At 48.1% G+C, this 20,109-nt stretch overlaps 1 protein-coding gene across 6 annotated transcripts in view; it reads left to right on the top strand.

The window, feature by feature from the left end:
* Nucleotides 1-20,065, top strand: part of TAOK1 (TAO kinase 1) — a 112,806-nt gene extending 92,741 nt beyond the window's left edge. For all 6 annotated transcript variants that reach the window (XM_075013974.1, XM_075013975.1, XM_075013978.1 and 3 more), the window contains 7 exons: nucleotides 1,314-1,550; nucleotides 3,162-3,290; nucleotides 5,149-5,352; nucleotides 6,352-6,591; nucleotides 11,519-11,731; nucleotides 13,179-13,361; nucleotides 17,510-20,065. In XM_075013974.1, coding sequence (XP_074870075.1) covers nucleotides 1,314-1,550; nucleotides 3,162-3,290; nucleotides 5,149-5,352; nucleotides 6,352-6,591; nucleotides 11,519-11,731; nucleotides 13,179-13,361; nucleotides 17,510-17,971 — 1,668 coding nt within the window. In that variant the 3' untranslated portion in view covers nucleotides 17,972-20,065. The remainder of the gene's footprint in view (nucleotides 1-1,313; nucleotides 1,551-3,161; nucleotides 3,291-5,148; nucleotides 5,353-6,351; nucleotides 6,592-11,518; nucleotides 11,732-13,178; nucleotides 13,362-17,509) is intronic.
* The last annotated feature ends 44 nt before the right edge of the window (nucleotides 20,066-20,109 follow it).

The following is a 20,109-nucleotide window of genomic DNA, read 5'->3' as shown; positions in this document are numbered from 1 at the left end:
GCCACAAGCTCCCAGGCTCTTCACCAGGGTGTCTTGTAAGGCTGGCCCTGCAGAAACGCAGAGCAAGAGAGTCCGGTGCCTGGAGATGGCAAAGGATAGGGAGGGGCCTTCCCTTAATTCCCACAGCTGAAGATGGTGGGGAGGGACAAAGGCCCCACATATCCCATGGGTGATGCAGGGAGGAGCTTTGCCCCTCCCCCATCTCTGCCCAGTAGGCTGTCATGGCTGCAGAAAACCTCCTGGCAGCCACATTTGCACAACACTAATCTAGATCTGGTAGAATGGAAGATGTGTCTGTAAAATTGTCACTCGCTGGCATTTTTTCATGATAAAAATTGGTGACTTTCTTTAATTTCTGCTACTGAAACACACACAAGTTTAATGCCGAAGCTGAACTCATGATTTTCCAACATAAACATTAGTGCTGACTGCATTTGAGGTGTTTGCTCTTGTGCGTCTGGAGTGGTAGAGGTGAATAGCACCATATAAAATGGAGTCACTTTCATAGAAGTTCAGGCCTTTGAGGTGAGACACACAGTGGTTTTAATCTGTGCTAACTGCTTCTAGGCACAGGGCAAGTCTGCACTAAACCTTAAAGTTGATCATAGATCAGCAGTTAGAGCTATGGCACTTGTGTAGCTGGAATTGATGTCTCTACGATGGACTTATCTGGCCTTCGGTGGAAGGAGGTTGATGGCTGAAACTCTCCCATGGACCTCCCTGACTCCTACCGAGAATGAGGAGTACAGTGGTTGACTGTTGATCCCTGATACTTCGATTTCACACCTCTCCACTAGGTGCAAGAAATCAAACCTCAGAAGATCGACTCTGACCAGGTTGATCTCCTGCATAGTGTAGCTGTACCCTTAGGAGACTGTTCTGCTAAGCCATGTTTGGCTGGGATTATAGCTATTGCAGAAATACTGCTCTGAGATTAATGAGAAAGGAGCACTGTAAGTTGCAGCTGTATAGAGTGCTGCCCTTTGCCTCAGGTCTTCTCTTCAGAAGAAAACCCCTTGAAAACAGAATTAGGTGAAATAAAGATGGGCATGGTCTCCCTCTCTTCATTCATAGGTTTGGTAATAATTCAAAGACTCTCATTAGGGACCTGTTTGAGCCTTTCATGTGTTACAGGAGAAGGTTGTCTCATCGTCAGATTGGGTTTTAGCTGTCTGCTGCCCCTGGATCTTGTGGTCTTCTTTTGAACAAAGTTTTATATATCATTGTTAACCCCTTTTCTTGTGTTTTTGTTGTTGACAAATGCTGAAAAAGAGAGGTATTAACTTTTTTTCCTGCTGTGGTTGTCTTACTAGGTGACGAGGCAGATGCAGGAACATGAACAAGATTCAGAGCTGCGAGAACAGATGTCTGGCTATAAACGCATGAGACGGCAGCACCAGAAGCAGCTGATGGCACTGGAGAACAAACTGAAGGCTGAGATGGATGAGCATCGTCTCAGGTTGGACAAAGATCTTGAAACGCAGCGCAACAACTTTGCTGCAGAAATGGAAAAGCTAATTAAAAAACACCAAGCAGCCATGGAGAAGGAGGTAGGAGATTAAGATTTGGAGACTAGTCTGTTTGTTAATTACATTGAATTGTCCACTTCTCCTCACTGAAGAAGAGATGACATTGTAGTCTCTTACGTGTCTGTTTTCAGGAACCAAGCAAATTGATAATTAGAAAAAGGCTAATACATCACCTCCTTACACTAAAGTGTTTATGTAACTAGAGGAAAGGTATGTCCTGCATCCCAGTACATTGTACTAAATGTTAGCATACTGAGCCCAGAAAGAATCACAGTAAGGATTTTCCTTTCTATTGTCCTGTATCCTTTGTCATCTTGATTTTATGTATGAGTGAATTAAGTGCGTTCTTCAGAAACAACTAGAAATCTAGGTAGTCAAATAGCAGTCTTGCTTTGTATGATTCTTTTTGGGCCTTACAATTCAGATAAAATAATCCTACACAGAAATGTCATCTGTGCTTAGAATGTGCATACTTTTCTTTGTTCATTAATATACTTATTTGTTAAGTAATTGAGGTGGACAAATGCCACCAACAAAGATAGCGGTGATGGTTCTTCAGCTGTTTGTATTTTTGGTCACTGGGTGGACCAAGAGTAAACCCTCGATTTGACGGACTAATGGGGGGTGGTGTGTCCACTATTCCCAAAAATCTGTTAAATGCAAGGGTTTGCTGCCCGCCCACCCACCCTGGCCAGGCTCCCCCAGCCCAAGTCCCCATCCCCATCCCACCCCCCAAAAAACCCAACTGCCACTCACCAGAGCTGCTGTGGCTGGAGAGGCTTCACCATACGCGGCTGGGGGAGCTGCCTCCAGAGCCACCTCGCACCAGGTGTGGGGCTCCCCTATGCAAGTCCCAGTCTGCCTGTGTATGCACCCCACCCCTGGTCCAAGGAGTGCATGGTGGCTTCTCCAGGCTGCAACAGCGGTTGTCTTTTTTTTTGGAGGGGGTGGGGAAGAAGTGGTGATTTTGTGGACACCAACGGACTTCAGGACCAACAGAGGAGGAGGCGTCTGTTGTTCCTGAAGCCCACTAAATCGGTGCCTGTAAAATCCAGGGTTTACTGTATTCCATTCTGTATAGCTTGTTATGCTTGGCTCATCCTCATGGTGTCTGAGGCTATGTCTCGCCTGCAGAAACACAAAAGCCAGGGAACAAATCTCAGAGACTGAGTCTACACACTCAGGCTTGTGCTGCAGCATTAAAAATAGCAGTGTAGACATTCCTCCTCAGGATCTAAACCCACTCCTTTTGCGGGCTTCCAAACCAGGAATGTCTGTGCTCCTCTTTTTATCCTAATAGCTGCAGCTAATTGTTAAATAGTGTAGATGTACCTAAATGTTTTTCTAAGGTGCACCCTGTTGTGAAGGAGTTGATTTTGTTACAAGAGTAAAAATAAGCTAGAGCTTGGTTCGAAGTAATAAATTACTGAACAGAGACTGTCAGTGGGTGCATTCATGGGAGGGGGGAGAAATAATTGCACATTTTGCAGTCTTGTTGATCTTTGAAATGCGTGGTGAGTATACGTTAAGGGTATAAAGCAAAAATGTTTTGCATGGGGTCTGAAATGGAAGCAGACGGCTCTTAAACTGATTGAGTCACAGAAACTCATTTTGTTTTGCCTTCTGGTGTAGGCTAAAGTGATGGCCAATGAAGAAAAGAAATTTCAACAACATATTCAGGCCCAGCAAAAGAAAGAACTGAACAGCTTCCTGGAGTCCCAGAAGAGAGAATACAAGCTCCGTAAAGAACAACTCAAAGAGGTAACCCATTTGTTGTACTAATAGTTATATTTGTGTGATAAATTGTACTCATACGCTGAATTCACAAAATTACAAGATGCCAGTAAGTGGCAAAGTAACTGTATTTTGATCATGGCATATTCTCTATTGTTATTCCAGCCAGACACTTGTTGAAGATGTCACTTGTAATGCTTGTTGTTGATCTTAAAACAGAATTATGGTTTTTTGTGTGGGCAGCCCCATAGTTGTCAACAGATATACAGGTTTTTCCATTCTTTAGTAGTGTTCGCCAGCTCAGCTCCAGCAAAGGGTTTACAAACCTGAGAATGCTAGAGTGTCATGTAGGAAAGAGTTCCCACTGTTCAGATGTAAATCAGTATACTATAGAACATACCTTTTAACTGCGTCACTTGTAAATAGAGGACAATTCACTATTACCATTAGTGAAATTTTCATCTGAGTTGTCAGTACTCTATTGAATAAGCCGGAATGTAGAGCAGTGAAGGTGAACTCCCAGGTTTTGCTAAAAATAACTTCTTTAAGGTAGTAAAGGAGTTGGAGAAGCTCTTTAGTGCTGTAACAATTACTGTATTATTTTGAAAATCATGATCTTTGTCAGATCCAGCAGGAGCTGTTGGTACAGACTTCCCAGTTCCTTTCACAAACCGACATCACACGTACCACCTTAGAGTTTTTGAAAGATCCATTCAGTTCTTGACTGATTCCTGTGATTCCACTTTGGAACCAGCAATTAACAAATCAGTAACAAATAATCTCAAGCATAAATCTTCTCTGGGCTGGAGAAGCCTAGAAAGTACTAGAGCTGAGAGACTTGTGATGGGATGGAATCTTTCTTGGATCATACAATAGATACTATTCAAAGGGCAATTCCCTATGATGTATTGACTCTCCTTGGTAAAATACAATGATGTTCTGTATGGTATTAATTCTTGTATGTGTGAGGACTAGTCTAGTAAACATACTGATCCATCTAGTATGTATTACTTCTCAAAGAGCTGGTGGGAGGGGAAATGGATGACATTTCCATGGCACTCTTTGACAGTTCTCACAGCAAACCCATTTAGCACCACTGGTGTAGACAGACAAATTCCTGACTTTGTCAGTCATTTCTGAATTGAAGGGTATTTCAAATTGATGTCAAATTTAGCATCCAAGTTTGAAAACATAGCCAGTCATCTCTCCTGTTTACTGCCTTATACTGTTTCTTTGCAAATTATGGGCCTTGCCTTGGGGACTTCAGTGCATTATAGATATTTCCATTTAATGGTCCTAAAGCACTTAAGCATGTTCTTAAGTGCTTTGTAGGATCAGTACCCTATATAAACAATATTGGCAAAAGACATAGGTTGAATTTGCCCTAGTCTCATTGTCATCCCAGCTGTGATGTGGCAACGTCTGGGCCACGTACTTGTATGCATGTATTTATCTTGAGCCCATTATATTGGCCTCTTGAAGGAAATGGAGAGGTTTCTCCTCTGCAGAGGCCAATCGAATTGCCTCGTAAACCAGAATTGACATGAGTACAAGTAGCATTACATCATCAGTGGTAGAACATATTATTCTCAAGCTTTTGTTTTCTTTTACACTTGTCTGAAGGAAACTCAAAAGCAGATCAGTGTTTTGAAGTTAATTTAAAATGACAGACTCAAGAAAATACACAGTTAAAGCAGCCAAAATTCAGCTTGCCATAGATAGGCAATATCATGCACTTTGCTGAGAGCTCTGCATTACCTGTGTCCGAGAGGATAGCGTAGCACCACCTCACCAAAGTTCAATTTATTATACAGGACAGCTCAGTTGTTCATTGTCAGTGAAGTTAATGGGATTATTCTGAAATTAATTGTCCTGGTCTTGTCAGGAGCTGAATGAAAACCAGAGCACTCCCAAGAAGGAGAAGCAGGAGTGGCTCTCCAAGCAGAAGGAGAACATTCAGCATTTCCAGGCGGAGGAAGAAGCCAACTTACTGCGGCGCCAGAGACAGTATTTGGAGCTGGAGTGCCGCCGGTTTAAGAGAAGAATGCTTCTTGGGCGCCATAACCTGGAGCAGGACTTAGTGCGGGAGGTGAGCGGGCAAGGGGAGGGTCAAAACCCAGGAGCCATATCAGTTCCTAACAACTATGGAGGACACCTATCATGCAGCCAAAACCCTGTGCCCAGTATGGGACGTGGTGTTGCCTGACGTAGAGTGACTGTTTTAAGAGATTTGTTTAAATGGGCACACTGTGGTACAAACCAACCTGTCAGTTTAGGGGATCCTTCTTCAGCAAGGACTCACTGCTATGCATTATGTAGGGAGGCTTCTTTGTCGTGGTGTTCATCTATTGGCATTTTTCAGAGCTGAAGAAGTGGGTCTGTCCCGCAAAAGCTCATCACCTAATACAGTATTTTGTTAGCCTTTAAAGTGCTACAGGACTGCTTGTTTGTTCTGTGGAGATACAAACTAACACAGCGACCTATCTGTGACTACACAGGGAAGTGTTAACAAAAACAAATGAATAATTGTAGACGGCACTAAAAACTTTTTCAGAAATCATCTACTGTGGTTAAGGCTGTGATTTTTGCCTCAGAAGTCACAGAATCCATGACTTCCAGAGACCTCTGACTTCCAGCTCAGACAGCTGGGAGCTCTGAGCATCAGAGGACAGCAGGGACCCCCTCACAGATCTCAACTCCCAGTTTTGTGAGGGTATCTTTAGTAAAAGTAATGGGCAGGTCCTGGACTCCATGAATTTTTATTTTTCCTGTGACTTTACTAAAAATATCCTTGACACAATCTTATACGTAATCATGGTAAATTTGAATTGTTTAGCAGCCATTCCAGGAGGAAGCAATGTGAAGTGATTTATTTTTTGATCACTCTTCCTATGTTATACCTGATACCTACCACAAATAAGTTACAGAAACGCTCTGGTGTACCATCTAACTTGCTTTGGGTATACTTTGGTAGAGCCATTGAAATGCACTGCAGTGAATGCAATCCCAGTTAAGTCAGGTATGCACCTAACTCATAGCAGTTCTCTCTCTCTCTCTCTCTCTCTCTCTCTCTCTCTTTGTGGTTTAGGAATTAAACAAAAGGCAGACACAGAAGGATCTGGAGCACGCCATGTTGCTGCGACAGCATGAGTCTATGCAAGAACTGGAGTTCCGCCACCTCAATACCATCCAGAAGATGCGTTGTGAGCTGATCAGACTTCAGCACCAAACAGAGCTCACAAACCAGCTGGAATACAACAAGCGACGAGAGCGTGAGCTAAGGCGTAAGCATGTCATGGAGGTTCGGCAGCAGCCCAAGAGTCTGAAGGTATTGCATAATATCAGGGCATGGTTGTGGTGGGTAGGCAAGTAAACAGGCCATGTTATACGCTCCAAGCACAGTTCAGGACTGCTCTGCCCAACAGTTACAGCTGTGTCACTGGACCAACCACCAGACCAGCTCCGGTCTGCCATGCACTTGAGTCCTTAAGGTCTTTTAGCCCAGTTACAGAACATGGTTCAGCCCTTTGTACACACTGCCAGCCTCTCCTCCTTTGAAGGCCTGTCATGAAGCTCAGTTATTCAGGGTGACTTATAACTAAGTAGTACCTATCTTTAGTTTATTAAAAAAGCAGCTGTTTGCAATGGCTGTGTTGCTCACCCAGGTAACCTGGGTTGCAGGCAAGCTTCTAACTACACTAGTTCCTCATACCTTTAAAAATACACTGTTCGGCTTTTCAGCAGTTGCAATTTGGCGTCTCCTTTAAAAATGTTAACATTCATTAGAAATTGGATTTTAAATATTTTTATCCTTGTAGCCCTCTTGTTCTGCCCCCAATGTCCCTCACATCCTAAACAAATCCACTGTTCTGCGAAGAAGTAATTTTAGGAGTCTAATTTTGCTGGTGCACATGGAAATACAATGTACAAGCAACACAACAGAGGGTGGGTGGCTACCCTTGATAGTGGACAAGCAGACACAAATAAAAAAACACTAGCGAAAGCAATGTCAGAGGGAAGAATAATCTAATGATGAGCTGTCTCACATTCTGTCCTGAACTTACACAGGCATCTGAATGGAGCTCTCATGCCTGTGTAGCGGAGGCTGTAGTGTTTCCGTTATAAGCCCTCCTTTTGATACGTACAAATGAGGGGTGTAAAATCCCATATAATTGGTTAACCAGTAAAACCGTAAGTTTAACCAGTTAACCGATTAAATGGAGGAGGCGTCCCCTCTTCCACTGATGGGAGCTGCTCTGGCCCAGCTGGAGTGCCCCGACCCAGGTGTGCCTTGGGCACCTGCGGGTGGGGGCTGCTTCAGCTGGGCCGAGCACCCTGCCTGCAGTGCTCCCAGGCTGGGCCATCTACTGACGGGGGCTGTTCCGGACAGACTGCACTGCTCCTGCTCGTGGTGCTCCCGGCTTGTGCCCACTGCAGGCGAGGGATGCTCTGGCCATGCTGGAGTGCCCCTAGCTGCGGTGGGCCATGTGGGGCTGGAGCAGCCCCCTGCTTGCAGCAGGCTGAGGGCTGCTGCAGCTCCCACCAGATAACCACAGCTGGTAAGCCTCATCTGTTCAGGGTGAGCCCGACTGGTTAAACATTCACATCCCTCTTAGAGATCCTGAAGTGCGTAGTGAATGGAATATAAGGTCCTTCCTTAAAGCTAGTGTGGTTCCTGTGTGGAGGGAAACTCCTGCAGTCCTCCCAGGATTTCAGCTGTGCCCATAACACTATGTGCTGCATGGCACATGGGATTCCTTTGTTGCAGGACTCTGGAGGCAGGATTTGCCTAACTTGGTTCATGCCAACTGTAGGTTGGTTTAATGATAGAAATTGCCTGTAAAATCACTGCTTTGGAAGTGATACTTCAGCAGTGAAAAGAAATGACTTGTCAACCTCATAACGGTCTTGAATAGTTAAAAACTGACTGCTGGTCACAGGGGACCAGCTGGTCGCTGTGTTCAGAATCTCCAAGGGTATGGTACAGAAATGGCTGATGACTTCACGAAGGAGCTGTCCTGCATTATGATTGAATAAAACTGGAGCAGCTGCATTGGGTTGAGCCTTCTGAAGTTAACAGAAATGAATTTTGCCTCCGCAAGGTGATACGCTAGAAGCACAAGCAGGCAGTACCCCTCCCTCCCTGAAACGGGCCCTAGGTTGGCAGTTACAGCAGAGAGGTCAAAAGACCTGGCTGGGTCATGGAAACTGAACTTTCTTAGGGCTCATCCCTCCCAGGCAGGCTCAAGCATACTGACAAGAAGCATGGGAAGCTGAGCCAGCTGCTCATGCTCTACCTGTACTGTGATTAACGAAGGGCTTCAGAGTCTGCGGCAGTCAAGCCAGCATCACATTTATGTGCACTCAGCACTTCTAATGAAGCCTGTTGGCATATTGGTATTTTTTGCAGCCCAATACCTTCTTTATTGGAGCTGTTCACTAGAATGAACTTTCCCTCGTTTCTGAACAATGCAAACACGTTTTATGACTGTAGTTATCAAATACTCTCTTCAGTAAGAGAGAGTTCCCTTTATTAAAGGGTCCGAGTTACAGGGCTTCCCTTTGCTGCTTACTGAATCCTTTTAGGCTGGCAGGGAGGTTTTCATGATCATGTGTCTGTTAACAGACATTGGCTGCTCCTGAAGGAACGGTAAGTGGATGTTACACTTCACTGAAAAGTGCTCTGTTACAATAGTTCTGAGCGTCTAACTTGTTACACTCTTTCTGGTAACTCACAATACAAGGCAGACGTGATCTTGTCAGAAGCCTGACTGGAAACCTGACCCTTCCCTTGTGTTTCCTGTTGTTAGAGCCTTTGCACTGGAAAGCTGTAAACAGAGTCTGGTGTCCAAGAGAAACTTCACAGAAAGTGAGGAGAAGTGCATTGTTATCCCTGGCTGTGGCCAAGTCTTTGATAGAAGCGTGTGTCCTACAAGCACTTCCCTTCAGGGCAGCGGGTGGGGAGAAAAGCTCTAAGGGCTTTTCTGCAGGGAAGTGGCATTCTGAGAACGCAGGAAGGGCAGAAGTGCCCTTTTCCCCTCTCTGATACCTGTATCAGCGAACCAGAAATTGGACGCGTGCAGGCGTCCTACACCAGGGAATAGGGGTGTTTTTGGAAACCAGACCCACCAGAGATTTTTCTTATGGCCACAGCCTCCTAGGCAGTAGCTTTCAGGGGAGAAAAGGAGCAGTGGCCTTTGGAGACGCAAGTACCGGAGAAGCAGCCAGCCAGTGTGTTTGCTATGTTCTCGGGGTGCGGAGGCTCAGGGTTCTGGCTTCAGCCATGGTTTGGCAGGCAGCAGGCTACAGACTTGGAGTTTCGGGCTGTGGGCTGGACCCTAGTCACAGGTGTTGGCCCTTGGCTCATGCCCCTTCCCCCATCACCCCGGGCCCTTACTGTCTCCCTGCCCATCTCACCATCCAGGGTCACTTTGTCCCCTGACTTGCTAGGGCTGAGTAAGTCTGCTGTGAAAAGCAATGTTAGCAAACACACAGATGTTACTTTTCACAGCTACAGACTTACTAGCTAGCAAGTCTTTTTAAAAAATGGCAACCCAAAAAAGCAAAAGAAACAATTATCAGAGAGGTAGGCGAGTCAGTCGGTATCTTCAAAACCGGCAAGAAGTCCTGTGGCACCTTATAGACTAACAGACGTTTTGAAGCATAAACTTTTGTGGGCAGAGACCCGCTGATGCATCTGATGAAGCAGGTCTTTGCCCACGAAAGCTTATGCTGCAAAATTTCTGTTAGTCTCTAAGATGCCACAGGACTTCTTGCTGTTTTTAAAAGAAACAATGACTATGCAAGAAGAATGTGCACACAGCACCTTTTCTGTGTTTCTGCCTGCTTTGCTCCAGTAAAGAATAGCAACAAGTATGCTTTGTTTTTAGTATTGAGTCTGCAAACACCCTCCGCCTAAATAATAGGCATGTATGTGTGCTTGTTTGTTTGTTTTTCAGGAAGGTCATTAAATATTTTAGTAAAAATGGCCAGAGCAGCCACCAGCAAGAGTTGATGGCCTCACTCAGAGGTCATGAAAAATGTTGCTGGGAGACCCCCTTTAGGCACTTGTAACCTCAAAGTCGTGAAGGGACTGACTGTTCAGCCCAGAGACAGTGCTGTGCGTTGCCACTGCTTGAAGCCTTTGATTTTGTTCCTCATCGGTCTGCTCTTCTCCAGTCTGGCAGGGTCAGGGAACATCTCTTGGTTTAACCTTCCTTCCTTGGCATGAACGCTACATGTAGCTTAGCTGTGATGTCTCAGGTGCTGTTCCTCCTGTGCCTTGTTTGGCTAAAGAGAATCCAACCCGGTCCTCGGGTGGAAGGATGGTAACCACAGTAATGCTTGTATAGGGCCTGCCACCCCGGGGGCTCAGAGCACTTTGCAGGTCCCTGGGGAGGGAGAGCGGGAGGGAGGGCAAGGCTGAATCAGATGCAACCATTGAAATGCAGAAAGAACTAGTTTACCTGGAGTCGCACAGTAAGTCAGTGGCAAGTCCAGGTTCTGAAACACTGACACTTCTTCACAACACAGAGCATTGCATGCAGAAGGCACAGAGAGGACCTCAGGTCTCCAGCAGATGCAGGGAGAGGGTGGGTACTTGTGTATTTGCGTGTGTGTTAGACTAGGCAAGATGCCCCCTCATGCAGATATAAAGTGTGAGTCCCCTGCTAACCAAGTAATGTCCCCAAATCTGTGCTGGCCACTGTTTTCCTCAGTAAGGTAACGCTGTATCGCAAATCCGTGTGAAAGTTAGATCCTAGCACCAAAGGGCTAAAACACAAATTTCTATCATCAAATCCTCCATCCAAAAAGCTCTCCCTAACGCAAACCATTGCTAATATGCTTGTTTCACAACACGAAATGGCAGCCCTGCCTATCCAGGAGCAGTTACGTGGAATTAAGGCTGTAACCACTAAGAACTATTCTGCCTACCACCAAAAAGAGGCTGCATGAAAAGCAACAGCCAGGATTGGATGCAGGCCAGTGGAAACCAGGTCCCTTTGTGTAGTGCCAGCTGTTTGTAGCCTGCAGCTTTGTCGGGGAAGCGTTGTCTGTGTTCTAATGGTTTGCACACTCATCCAGTGTAACTAGCCAGGTGTCAGAGCAGCTGCAGCAGCATGACCTTTGTCTCTTGGGTGCTCATCACTTTGCTCTGTACACGTGTGGTGTTTGGGAGCTCACGGGAATGAAAGAGCACTGACTATCGTACCTCCATCTTTGACATGTAGTGGGTCTTCCCTCCCTCTCTGTAGTCTAAAGAACTACAAATAAAGAAGCAGTTTCAGGACACGTGCAAGATCCAAACCAGACAGTACAAAGCACTGAGAAACCACCTGCTGGAGACCACACCAAAGAGTGAGCACAAAGCTGTCCTGAAGCGACTCAAGGAAGAGCAGACCCGGAAGCTGGCCATCCTGGCAGAGCAGTATGATCACAGCATCAACGACATGCTCTCAACACAAGCTGTGAGTTGCTTCTCGGAGATCTGGTATCCATGTGTTCAGCCAAACGTCCGTTTGCATTTTGTCCTGATCTCATCCTGGCAGCGGGGCTGTTTTCTTCCTTTGCCCCAGACTCATGTTCCAAGCTAGTCCATCCTCTGGCTGCAAAAGCAGCCTTCAAATCCAGAGGCGATAGTGCCCACTTCAGTCACTCCTGAGTTACGGGCCAGAGGTGCACAGTACGTGTTTCCATTGGATCTGAGGGCTGCTTTGGCACCCAGCCTACGCCTTTAAAATTGGCTGCTGCTTCTGGAGCACCAGTAGGCTACTTTCAGCCTGGTCTGTTAGGCATTTAGGTTTCAAGCCATTGTTGCTACAGGTTGAGCCTTTCTGGTCTGGCAACATCTGAGCCACGGATGTTGCTGGTCCAAAGAGCCTTAGTGGTGTGGAGCAGGTCCAGCTCAGCCCAGGATCTGGGGGTACGCAGCAGGGCCTAGTTAGCGAGCTGAGAGCATGTCCCATCTGTTTATACCATAGAGTGGCTTAAAAGCTTCTAGCTATGACTCAGAAATGATACTGAGACTAATCTAGCAAGCACTGGAAGGTCCATTTTAGCAAATAGCCTTCCTCGTGTGGAGACCACTTTGAGATGGATCAGCAGGTAGGGCACTCCCAGCTGATTATCACTGCTTGTTCAGGCCCCAGGACAGTGGCTGCTATATCTCCTTTTCCTGTTCATTCTCTTTTATTCATTTTCTCCTTATTTGCCTTTTCTCATCTTTCTCCCTCATTCCTCCTCTGTCCTTCTGGGGCTGAACCTGTGGGAGCAGAGACTAGAAGGCTAGACTAATAAGTTGCTACTGGGGCCTGCAGCTTTCCTAAATCAGGAGCAAGAAGGAAAGCAATAAGTTGCCCGTGGCTTGGAGCGCCCATTTTCCAGGGAGCAGATGTCAGTCTGGGCTCCTGCAGCTTTGCCTGGCCCCCTCTGCTCTGCACACTAGAGGCATACCCTACACTGGGTAGCACAGCTGTAGAATAGGCATGGGGGAGTGGTTTACCTGCTTTGAGGCTGTGCTACTTGATAATGCTCTGCAGGGGCTAGGAGTCCATTCCTGTCTTTAGGAGTCTGCACATTTCCAGTAATCTGCCTTGGAACTTGGCACTCCATTAATCCACTTGCTAAAACACAGAAGTTTTCTTCCTCTGAGCTTCCCTCTGGCAAAAGAGAGCTGGAGATGCTAGAACCAGCCAGCCAGCCTTCAGCTCCCCTGTAGGGGCCAGAGCTCTGGAGGAGGCAGCATTGCCATGTTACTGCCCCAGTGTTTGCCTCTGTGGGTTCCCTGTTGGATGAAGGTGGATACAATAGAAAGCAATTGTATTGCTAAGAAAACAAATGCTTCCCCTGCACAGTGTCACAAGTGGCCTCCCCCCCACCCCCCAGTGAAACATCTCTGTTGTCTTCCCCCCACAGCTGCGTTTGGATGAGGCACAGGAAGCAGAGTGCCAGGTTCTGAAGATGCAGCTGCAGCAGGAACTGGAGCTGCTGAATGCGTATCAAAGTAAAATCAAGATGCAGGCTGAGGCCCAGCACGATCGGGAGCTGCGTGAGCTGGAACAGAGGGTGTCCCTTCGCAGGGCCCTCCTGGAGCAGAAGGTGAGGCTGGCTGAGGGGGTGGCCTTGGGAGCAGCAGTTGGCAATGGCCGTGGCCCCCAGCTTGAATAGGAAAAGCTAATGTTAACAGGGCAGTACATAACACTGGGTTTGAGCCTTCCCTGGGACCTCTCACCTGGGAGGCAAAGTGGTGTCCTGCTGGTCAGAGCAAAGCATTCTCTGGAGGGGTTCCTCTTGCCCCATCCCTGCTAGCGCGAGAGAGAATAGGGGTCTGGGCTGACCAAGGGGACCGTGCTATGGGATACGTTGCAGGGATGAGGTGGAGAGTGCCTGTATCTTGGGTGCTGAAAGGGGAGTCCTTTGTATTGAATTCCATGACCACCTCCTCCTCCCGGCCAGACAGAGAGTCTGCATCAGGTTCCAGCGGATGGAGGGGAGGTTGCTGTGCCCCTGAGCCTTTATGTAGAGTGGGGGATGGAACCTTCTTCCGGGGTCCCTGGACAGTGGATTCCCGCCAAGTTCAGGAGGGAGCCGATGTTTGTGGAAGTCTCTCTGGTGTGTGGAATAACGACGCTAAAGTAGAAAGGATAGTGTGCCAGGACAGGTTTGTGATGGGGTTGCCACCCAGAGCAGAAATGTTGGTTGTATGCAGCTTTGCACCATTAGCAGTCTGAAGAGCCAACTGATACACCCCATGAAATGAGGGTGATGAAAGCTGGACACCCATTAAGAAAAAAGGCGATAATCATATCTTAGTTAAATCCAGAGATCTGACCTTAATCCCAGTACAACGTGGAGCAGCCAGACACAAAAACAGAGGAGTCACCGAGCTGCAGAGCTTGGTACAGAATTGCTTACTGGTACCAAGTATGCGTTCCTGCACTACACAAACCTGTGCTCTGACGTACTAAGCACGTCACGGCAAAGCAGGGAAATGTGCTCATGGCCTTCCTCCTGTAGAAGACCTCTGTTGACTTACCCCCACATAACCACTCCTGAACAATGCTGCTTTATCTAATGCAGGGGTGGCAAACTTTTTATGCCATGTCCCCCCCCATGCCCTCTCCTCACAGGCCCACAGTAAGGGAGGCAGGTGGGAGTGTGCTGGCTGGGGGCGCAGGTGCTGCGCAAGGGGGAAGGGGGAAGTGCTATGGGGCCGGGCCGGCTTGGTGCCACCAGGGGGAGCGTGAGCACTGCGTTGGGACACCCCCCGGCCAGCCCAGCCCCCACCGCTGGGAACCAGCTGCCTCAACCCAGCAGTGGGGCAAGCGCCACAGGTGCACCTGCCCCTGCTCCCTGATTGGCTCAGTGTGATCAGCTTCCCCACCACAGCTTCTGCTGCATCACCAGCCCTCTGACATGGCAGCAGAGGGCTGGCAACACAGCAGAAGCTGGGAGGCGGGGAGGGCTGATTGTGCTACACCCCACCTTAAAGTGTCATGCAACCCTGTTCTAGTGGGCAGTGGGGAAGCCAGGCTAAGAGAGCTACATTTGCTGTGTATTCATGAATCTCTTAAGCGAACGGCTAAGTCTGTGGAAAACCCTCATGTAGGGCTTTCGGATGTAAAATGTGCTGTAAACTGCAGGGCTGTGTTCATTTTGTTCCCGTTTACAATACAGCAATAATCTTGGCAATTGCACTGAATATTTGTATTGTGATTATTGCTACCTGGTGACACAGTCTAATACGTATCTCTTGGAAGCATGTATATTCTAGTATCATCTGTTGATAGTCACTTGGTTTTCTGGGTGCAGTTTGGATGTGTTCTGATGCTGCATTGGGCGTAATCAGGAAACCCTGGCGTAAAGTTATGACAGAGGCTGAAGTTAGGCCAGTGATGTAAAGGCGCACAGGTTAGCCAAAAATGAATTCAATGCAAATTATTCGCTATGGACCTGATCCACAGCGTGCTTGAGTGGAAGGTCCCTGTGACTCTGCTTGTGGTCTCAGTGAAAAGGGGTGGGAATTTAGCACAGCTCCAGTCGGAATCAAAAATCAGGTCAGGCCGTTTTGCTTTGGCCTCTGCTGTCAGAACTGTTCTGAGGCCCAGGATACCCTGGAGTATTTTTTAATTGATGTGCCTCTTTACAGCGATGTGGTAGGATTTTAATATCACTTACTACCATTCAAGCAGGGATGATGCAAGAAAAAGTCGTGCTTCAATCAGCAAAGGCCTGTGCACGGCAGACCTGCATGATGCATATCCTGACCAGCTAGCAGAGGAGCTCAGGGCTTGAGCTGGCACTGAGAATGCTTTCTTGGGCTGCCTTGCTGGAGCTACTGCTCATGGATGGCCTCCCAGGAAAGTAAATGGGGCCCTGTCTGGAATAAAAGGGAAAGTGCTGTTTCTCAGAGGCTCACCATGTCACAGTTGCTTTGGGTTGCCTTGATGCACAGGTGAGGTGCTGTGCTGTGTCTGCATCCACGTGAGCTGAAGCTCTGGCTCTCGACTGGAGGCAAGTTCCAGTTGCTAGTCCCAGGAGGAGTGTGTATTGGTAAAGCTGGGGGTGTGCAACCTGCTTCCCATGCTGCTCCACGCACTTCTGCCACAGGAGCTACCGACTCTCCCTGGTGCCCTCAGGCTGGGTGGGATGTGCTGCTGTCTGGAAGGCGCTGAGTGCCTGAGGCCCTGCCCCTTTTTCGGCCATGGAGCCAGCCCCGCCCCTTCCCTCTCCGTCCCCCGCACCCCTGGCTCTGCTGCGTGCAGGTGTGTGGTATCCAAGCTTTCAGCCCACACGAAATACTTCTGAAATGGAAACAGGGTTTGCGTGAGTGGTTGTATTTTGTGCAGGGCCTGGGAAGCTTTCCTAAGCACAAATGGAAACAGTTTTGAGTGAACAGCTTTTTTGAAAAAGCAGAGCCTGAAGTTCAGTGTTTCACAGAACAAGGTGGTTCTTCTCTGGCCTTTACCATGAGCCATTCTCTGTGTGGCTTTTCGGCAGAGTGAGCTGGCTGCTACCTAGCTGTTACTTAGCCTAACCATACACGGTGGGGGAGGTCTTTTACTTCAGCAAGCCTCCTGCTGGGTGCAGAGCTGCGAGAAGTCAGCGAGGGAGGTGAGGGCAGCATCTCAAACTCCAAAGGTGGAGGTGATGACTCATGTTGGAGCAGATTGTTTCCTGAATTCTAGCTTAAGCTACTTTACGTATTCCCTGATTAAATGCACTGAAAATGCTTACAAGCAAATGAATATTAATATCCAGTACAGGTGAGAGAGAGTCCCATATCGTACTCTCGTTGCTGGCAGACATGGAGATGTCTGCATGCAAACAGTCAAGCAGTCTGTTGTCCTTTGTGACCAAGCCCAATAACAGCCCTTGGGTGGTATGGAGAGGTGGGAGAACCATTCCTTGGTTTGAGTGTTTAACTCAAGGTAGTAAACTGCAGTGGCCTTCAGGAGGTTTGTGCTGAGTATTCCCTGTTCCATAAGTACTTGGCATCCGTGCCTCACATAAGGGCCGTTAAAAAGTGATTTGGGATGGTCGTGCTGGAGAGAGGCCGTGTCAGAGCAAGGGATGGAAATACTCCCAACTCAGCTGGTCATTTGCAAATCATCCAGATACTAACCTACCCAGACTGCGGATCTCTCCACCTGCATCAGAGCTTTGTTTCCGCAGAGTGAACAAACCCCAGAAGGGAAATGAGGCAGCAGAAACCAATTTAGGACAGGAGCAGAGTCACAGTGAGCATAATCCAAAGCCGATTGGAAGCCAGGCTCTGAAAGGGAAACCCGGCAGGTCAGGCAGCGAATTGTCATTCTGGCAGAGTTGTGGTGGCTCGATTCGGTAAGACCAGCTTATGCTGCTCTGAGAGGTGACTGATGAGCAAGCAGTGACTCTGCGCAGAGCACTCTGTCCCTGAGTCAGGGTGTGGGCAGCAGGGTTTGCTGCTGCGTCTTCGATTGCAAGTCTGAGCTGCTGAAGATGTAGCTACAGCCGTGTTTTTGAAAGGCCCATTGTTAGGTGTGAAACACCAGGAAGTAGGGTGGTGCACAGGTCAGAGAGGGTGGTTTTGCATTCAGTGGTGAGTGTGCACCTGGCCGTTGCTGCTGATCTAACCTTTGGGTGAAGGGTAGGGCTGCAGATGCTGCAATCTCACCATTACAGTGACCCAGTTGTGCATGCTGTGGCTGTAACGGGTGCTGCTGCTGGTGCTGCTACAGACTCCCTTTTCTCTTTCCTTCCCTCAGATTGAGGAGGAGATGCTGGCGTTGCAGAACGAGCGCACCGAACGGATACGGAGCCTGCTGGAGCGCCAAGCCCGCGAGATCGAAGCCTTTGATTCAGAAAGCATGAGGCTAGGTTTCAGTAATATGGTTCTGTCTAATCTCTCCCCCGAGGCGTTCAGCCACAGCTACCCGGGAGCTTCTGGCTGGTCCCACAATCCTCCTGGGGGTGCAGGACCTCATTGGGGTCATCCCATGGGTGGCCCACCACAAGCTTGGGGCCATCCAATGCAAGGTGGACCCCAGCCATGGGGTCACCCCGCAGGGCCCATGCAAGGGGTACCTCGAGGTAGTGCTATAGGGGTCCGCAACAGCCCCCAGGCTCTGAGGCGGACAGCTTCTGGGGGACGGACGGAGCAGGGCATGAGCAGGAGCACAAGTGTTACTTCACAAATATCCAATGGTTCACACATGTCTTACACATAACTTAAATGAGAACTGAGGGTGGCAATGCCACAGGAGCTGTCTGCCAACAGAAACTGCCTACAGATACGTCCCAGCCGCCGCCGCCGCTCGGTGGGACTGCAGTGTGATGCTGGGTAAACGTGGAGTATTGCATTCGTTCTGCAAAGCACTCTGTTTTGTGTTTACTAACTGGGATGTCATAGTGTTTGGCTGCAGGGTTTGGTTTTGTAGTTTTATGTTTTGGGTGGGGGGGACTGCGGAGGGGATCTAAGTAAGACATATGCAACTAGTCAGAGAAGATGGCTGCCAGTTCCAGCATTAAAGCTGCCTCAGACTGCGTGCATCACCCTGTTCCTACAGAGTCATAGGAAGAGTTTAAACCTTCGCTGATGTCCAGAGATTGGAACCGCTGCCTGAGCAGACCAGGGGAGCTGAAAATAAGCTCCTCTCTGGCGGCAGAGCAGCTGTATTCTTTGCCCATTCATCTACATGAAGTTGGCCACGGTTGCTGGTGCAGCCTCAGAAGGAGAGGGATTAACGGAACAGTAGGTGTGGGAAGGGGCCAGAGGAAAGGCTTCCCCTGCTGGGATGACAGGGATCAGCATAGAACCTAGTCACTCAAGTGTATTGCACTAAGAGGTGAGCTTTCTCCAAGGGCATAAAGCAGCTTCCTGAGCCCTGTATTGGTAGAGGTGTGTGCAGGGGGGCCTAGCATCTGTGCTGGTGGCAGGGGTGTCGTGCTTTTGAAGGAGGTTGGCAAGAAGAGTATAAGTAATGCACTTGTGTAGCTAATGCTGTGACATCTCACCTTAGCCAAGCATCAGGGTAATTCTTGGAGCCCTAAATAGTTCTTTTGCTCTGTTCTTCAGAAACCATAGGCTTGCAGCCAATCAGTCTAAAATGCCAGAGGTGTATTGAAAGAGGCCATAGTCACCAAATGCCATTGGTTGGGATCTCACTCCTAGACTACATGCACCTGTTTAGTACCTTTGGGTTGTTGCAGTTTTCTGTTTACATGTCAAGTGTAGCCAACCCTTTAAATGTTTAGTTGCCACAGGGTACCGGGAGCCAGTGACTCTTCCCCAGCTGCTGACTAGCCCTCATCACCACTGTACATCCTGCTGCTCGTGCAGCTCCTTGATATTACTTTGGTTGCCACAGTACTTTACAGACACTTTGAGCTTTGGCGGCGTGGGCCGCCGTGTGTAGGAGGCGCTGTTTCCGGGTGGCTCTCTCCTCAGAGCTGCTGTACTACTGAAAGGGAGCAGACGAGGTTGGGAAGTACGTTTTAAAAAATGACCTTAGGGTGGTCAGGGAGCGTGGGAGTAAATGCAGTGACTGTAGTGGCTGCGTATCGCCCTTCAGGGTGGCGGTGGGCAGTGTCCGGCAGGCTGGGAAGGGCAAGCACTGAGGACCTCAGGCCCTACGAGGACTGGAAGGCGAACACAGATGAGGTTTGCCTTGAGGTAAAGATTTTCTTCCTGGGGACCAACCAGCCAGAGTTCTGTGTAAATGACTTTCCTCTCACACTAACCGTCTTGAAGAAAACACTAGCTACTAGTTCTAGGAATGCCGTTAACCTGTTTAGGGGGCTCAAAAAGTAAGGGGTTCCGAACGTTTGTCCGTGTGACATATTTATATAGAAACACTCCAGTGTCTCGCTGCTGCACAGCTTTGTCAACAGTGTGACGTTATTTTGTTGACTGCATTGAAACCCACTCCAGAGCCTTAACTCTCAGCCAGTGTCCGGTGAATCCATACTTCAGGAGTGCCAGTGTCTTGGTATATCCTATCACTCAGAACAAAGATGGACACTATCGCAAAATACATTGGATTAATTATTTGACAGGGCCTTGTAGTATTCCCAGCAAATGCTGATGCTTGAGCGGGTAGACCTGCTGGGGGATACGCTGGTTGGTTTACCCTGTAGGATGTGTATGTTGGGGACAAAGATGAACTCTCTGACCCCCTCTTTCCCTGAATGAACATCTCTTTGGGGTGGAAGCTTTCTCTTCTCGCTGTTCTTTTGCATTAAAATGTTGCTCAAATGAAATTAAGGAAAATCACCTTAATTGTCCTGTTTAACAAAAAAAAAAAAAAATCAAAAGCCAAAAACCTATATTGGATCTTACCACCTGGATGTGGAGGGTGTATCCAGA

The sequence above is a fragment of the Carettochelys insculpta genome, chromosome 19 (assembly GCF_033958435.1).
Source record: "Carettochelys insculpta isolate YL-2023 chromosome 19, ASM3395843v1, whole genome shotgun sequence".
NCBI lineage: Eukaryota > Metazoa > Chordata > Testudines > Carettochelyidae > Carettochelys > Carettochelys insculpta.
Note: the sequence above shows the minus strand (reverse complement) of the source record. Positions and strands in the feature narration are given on the sequence as shown.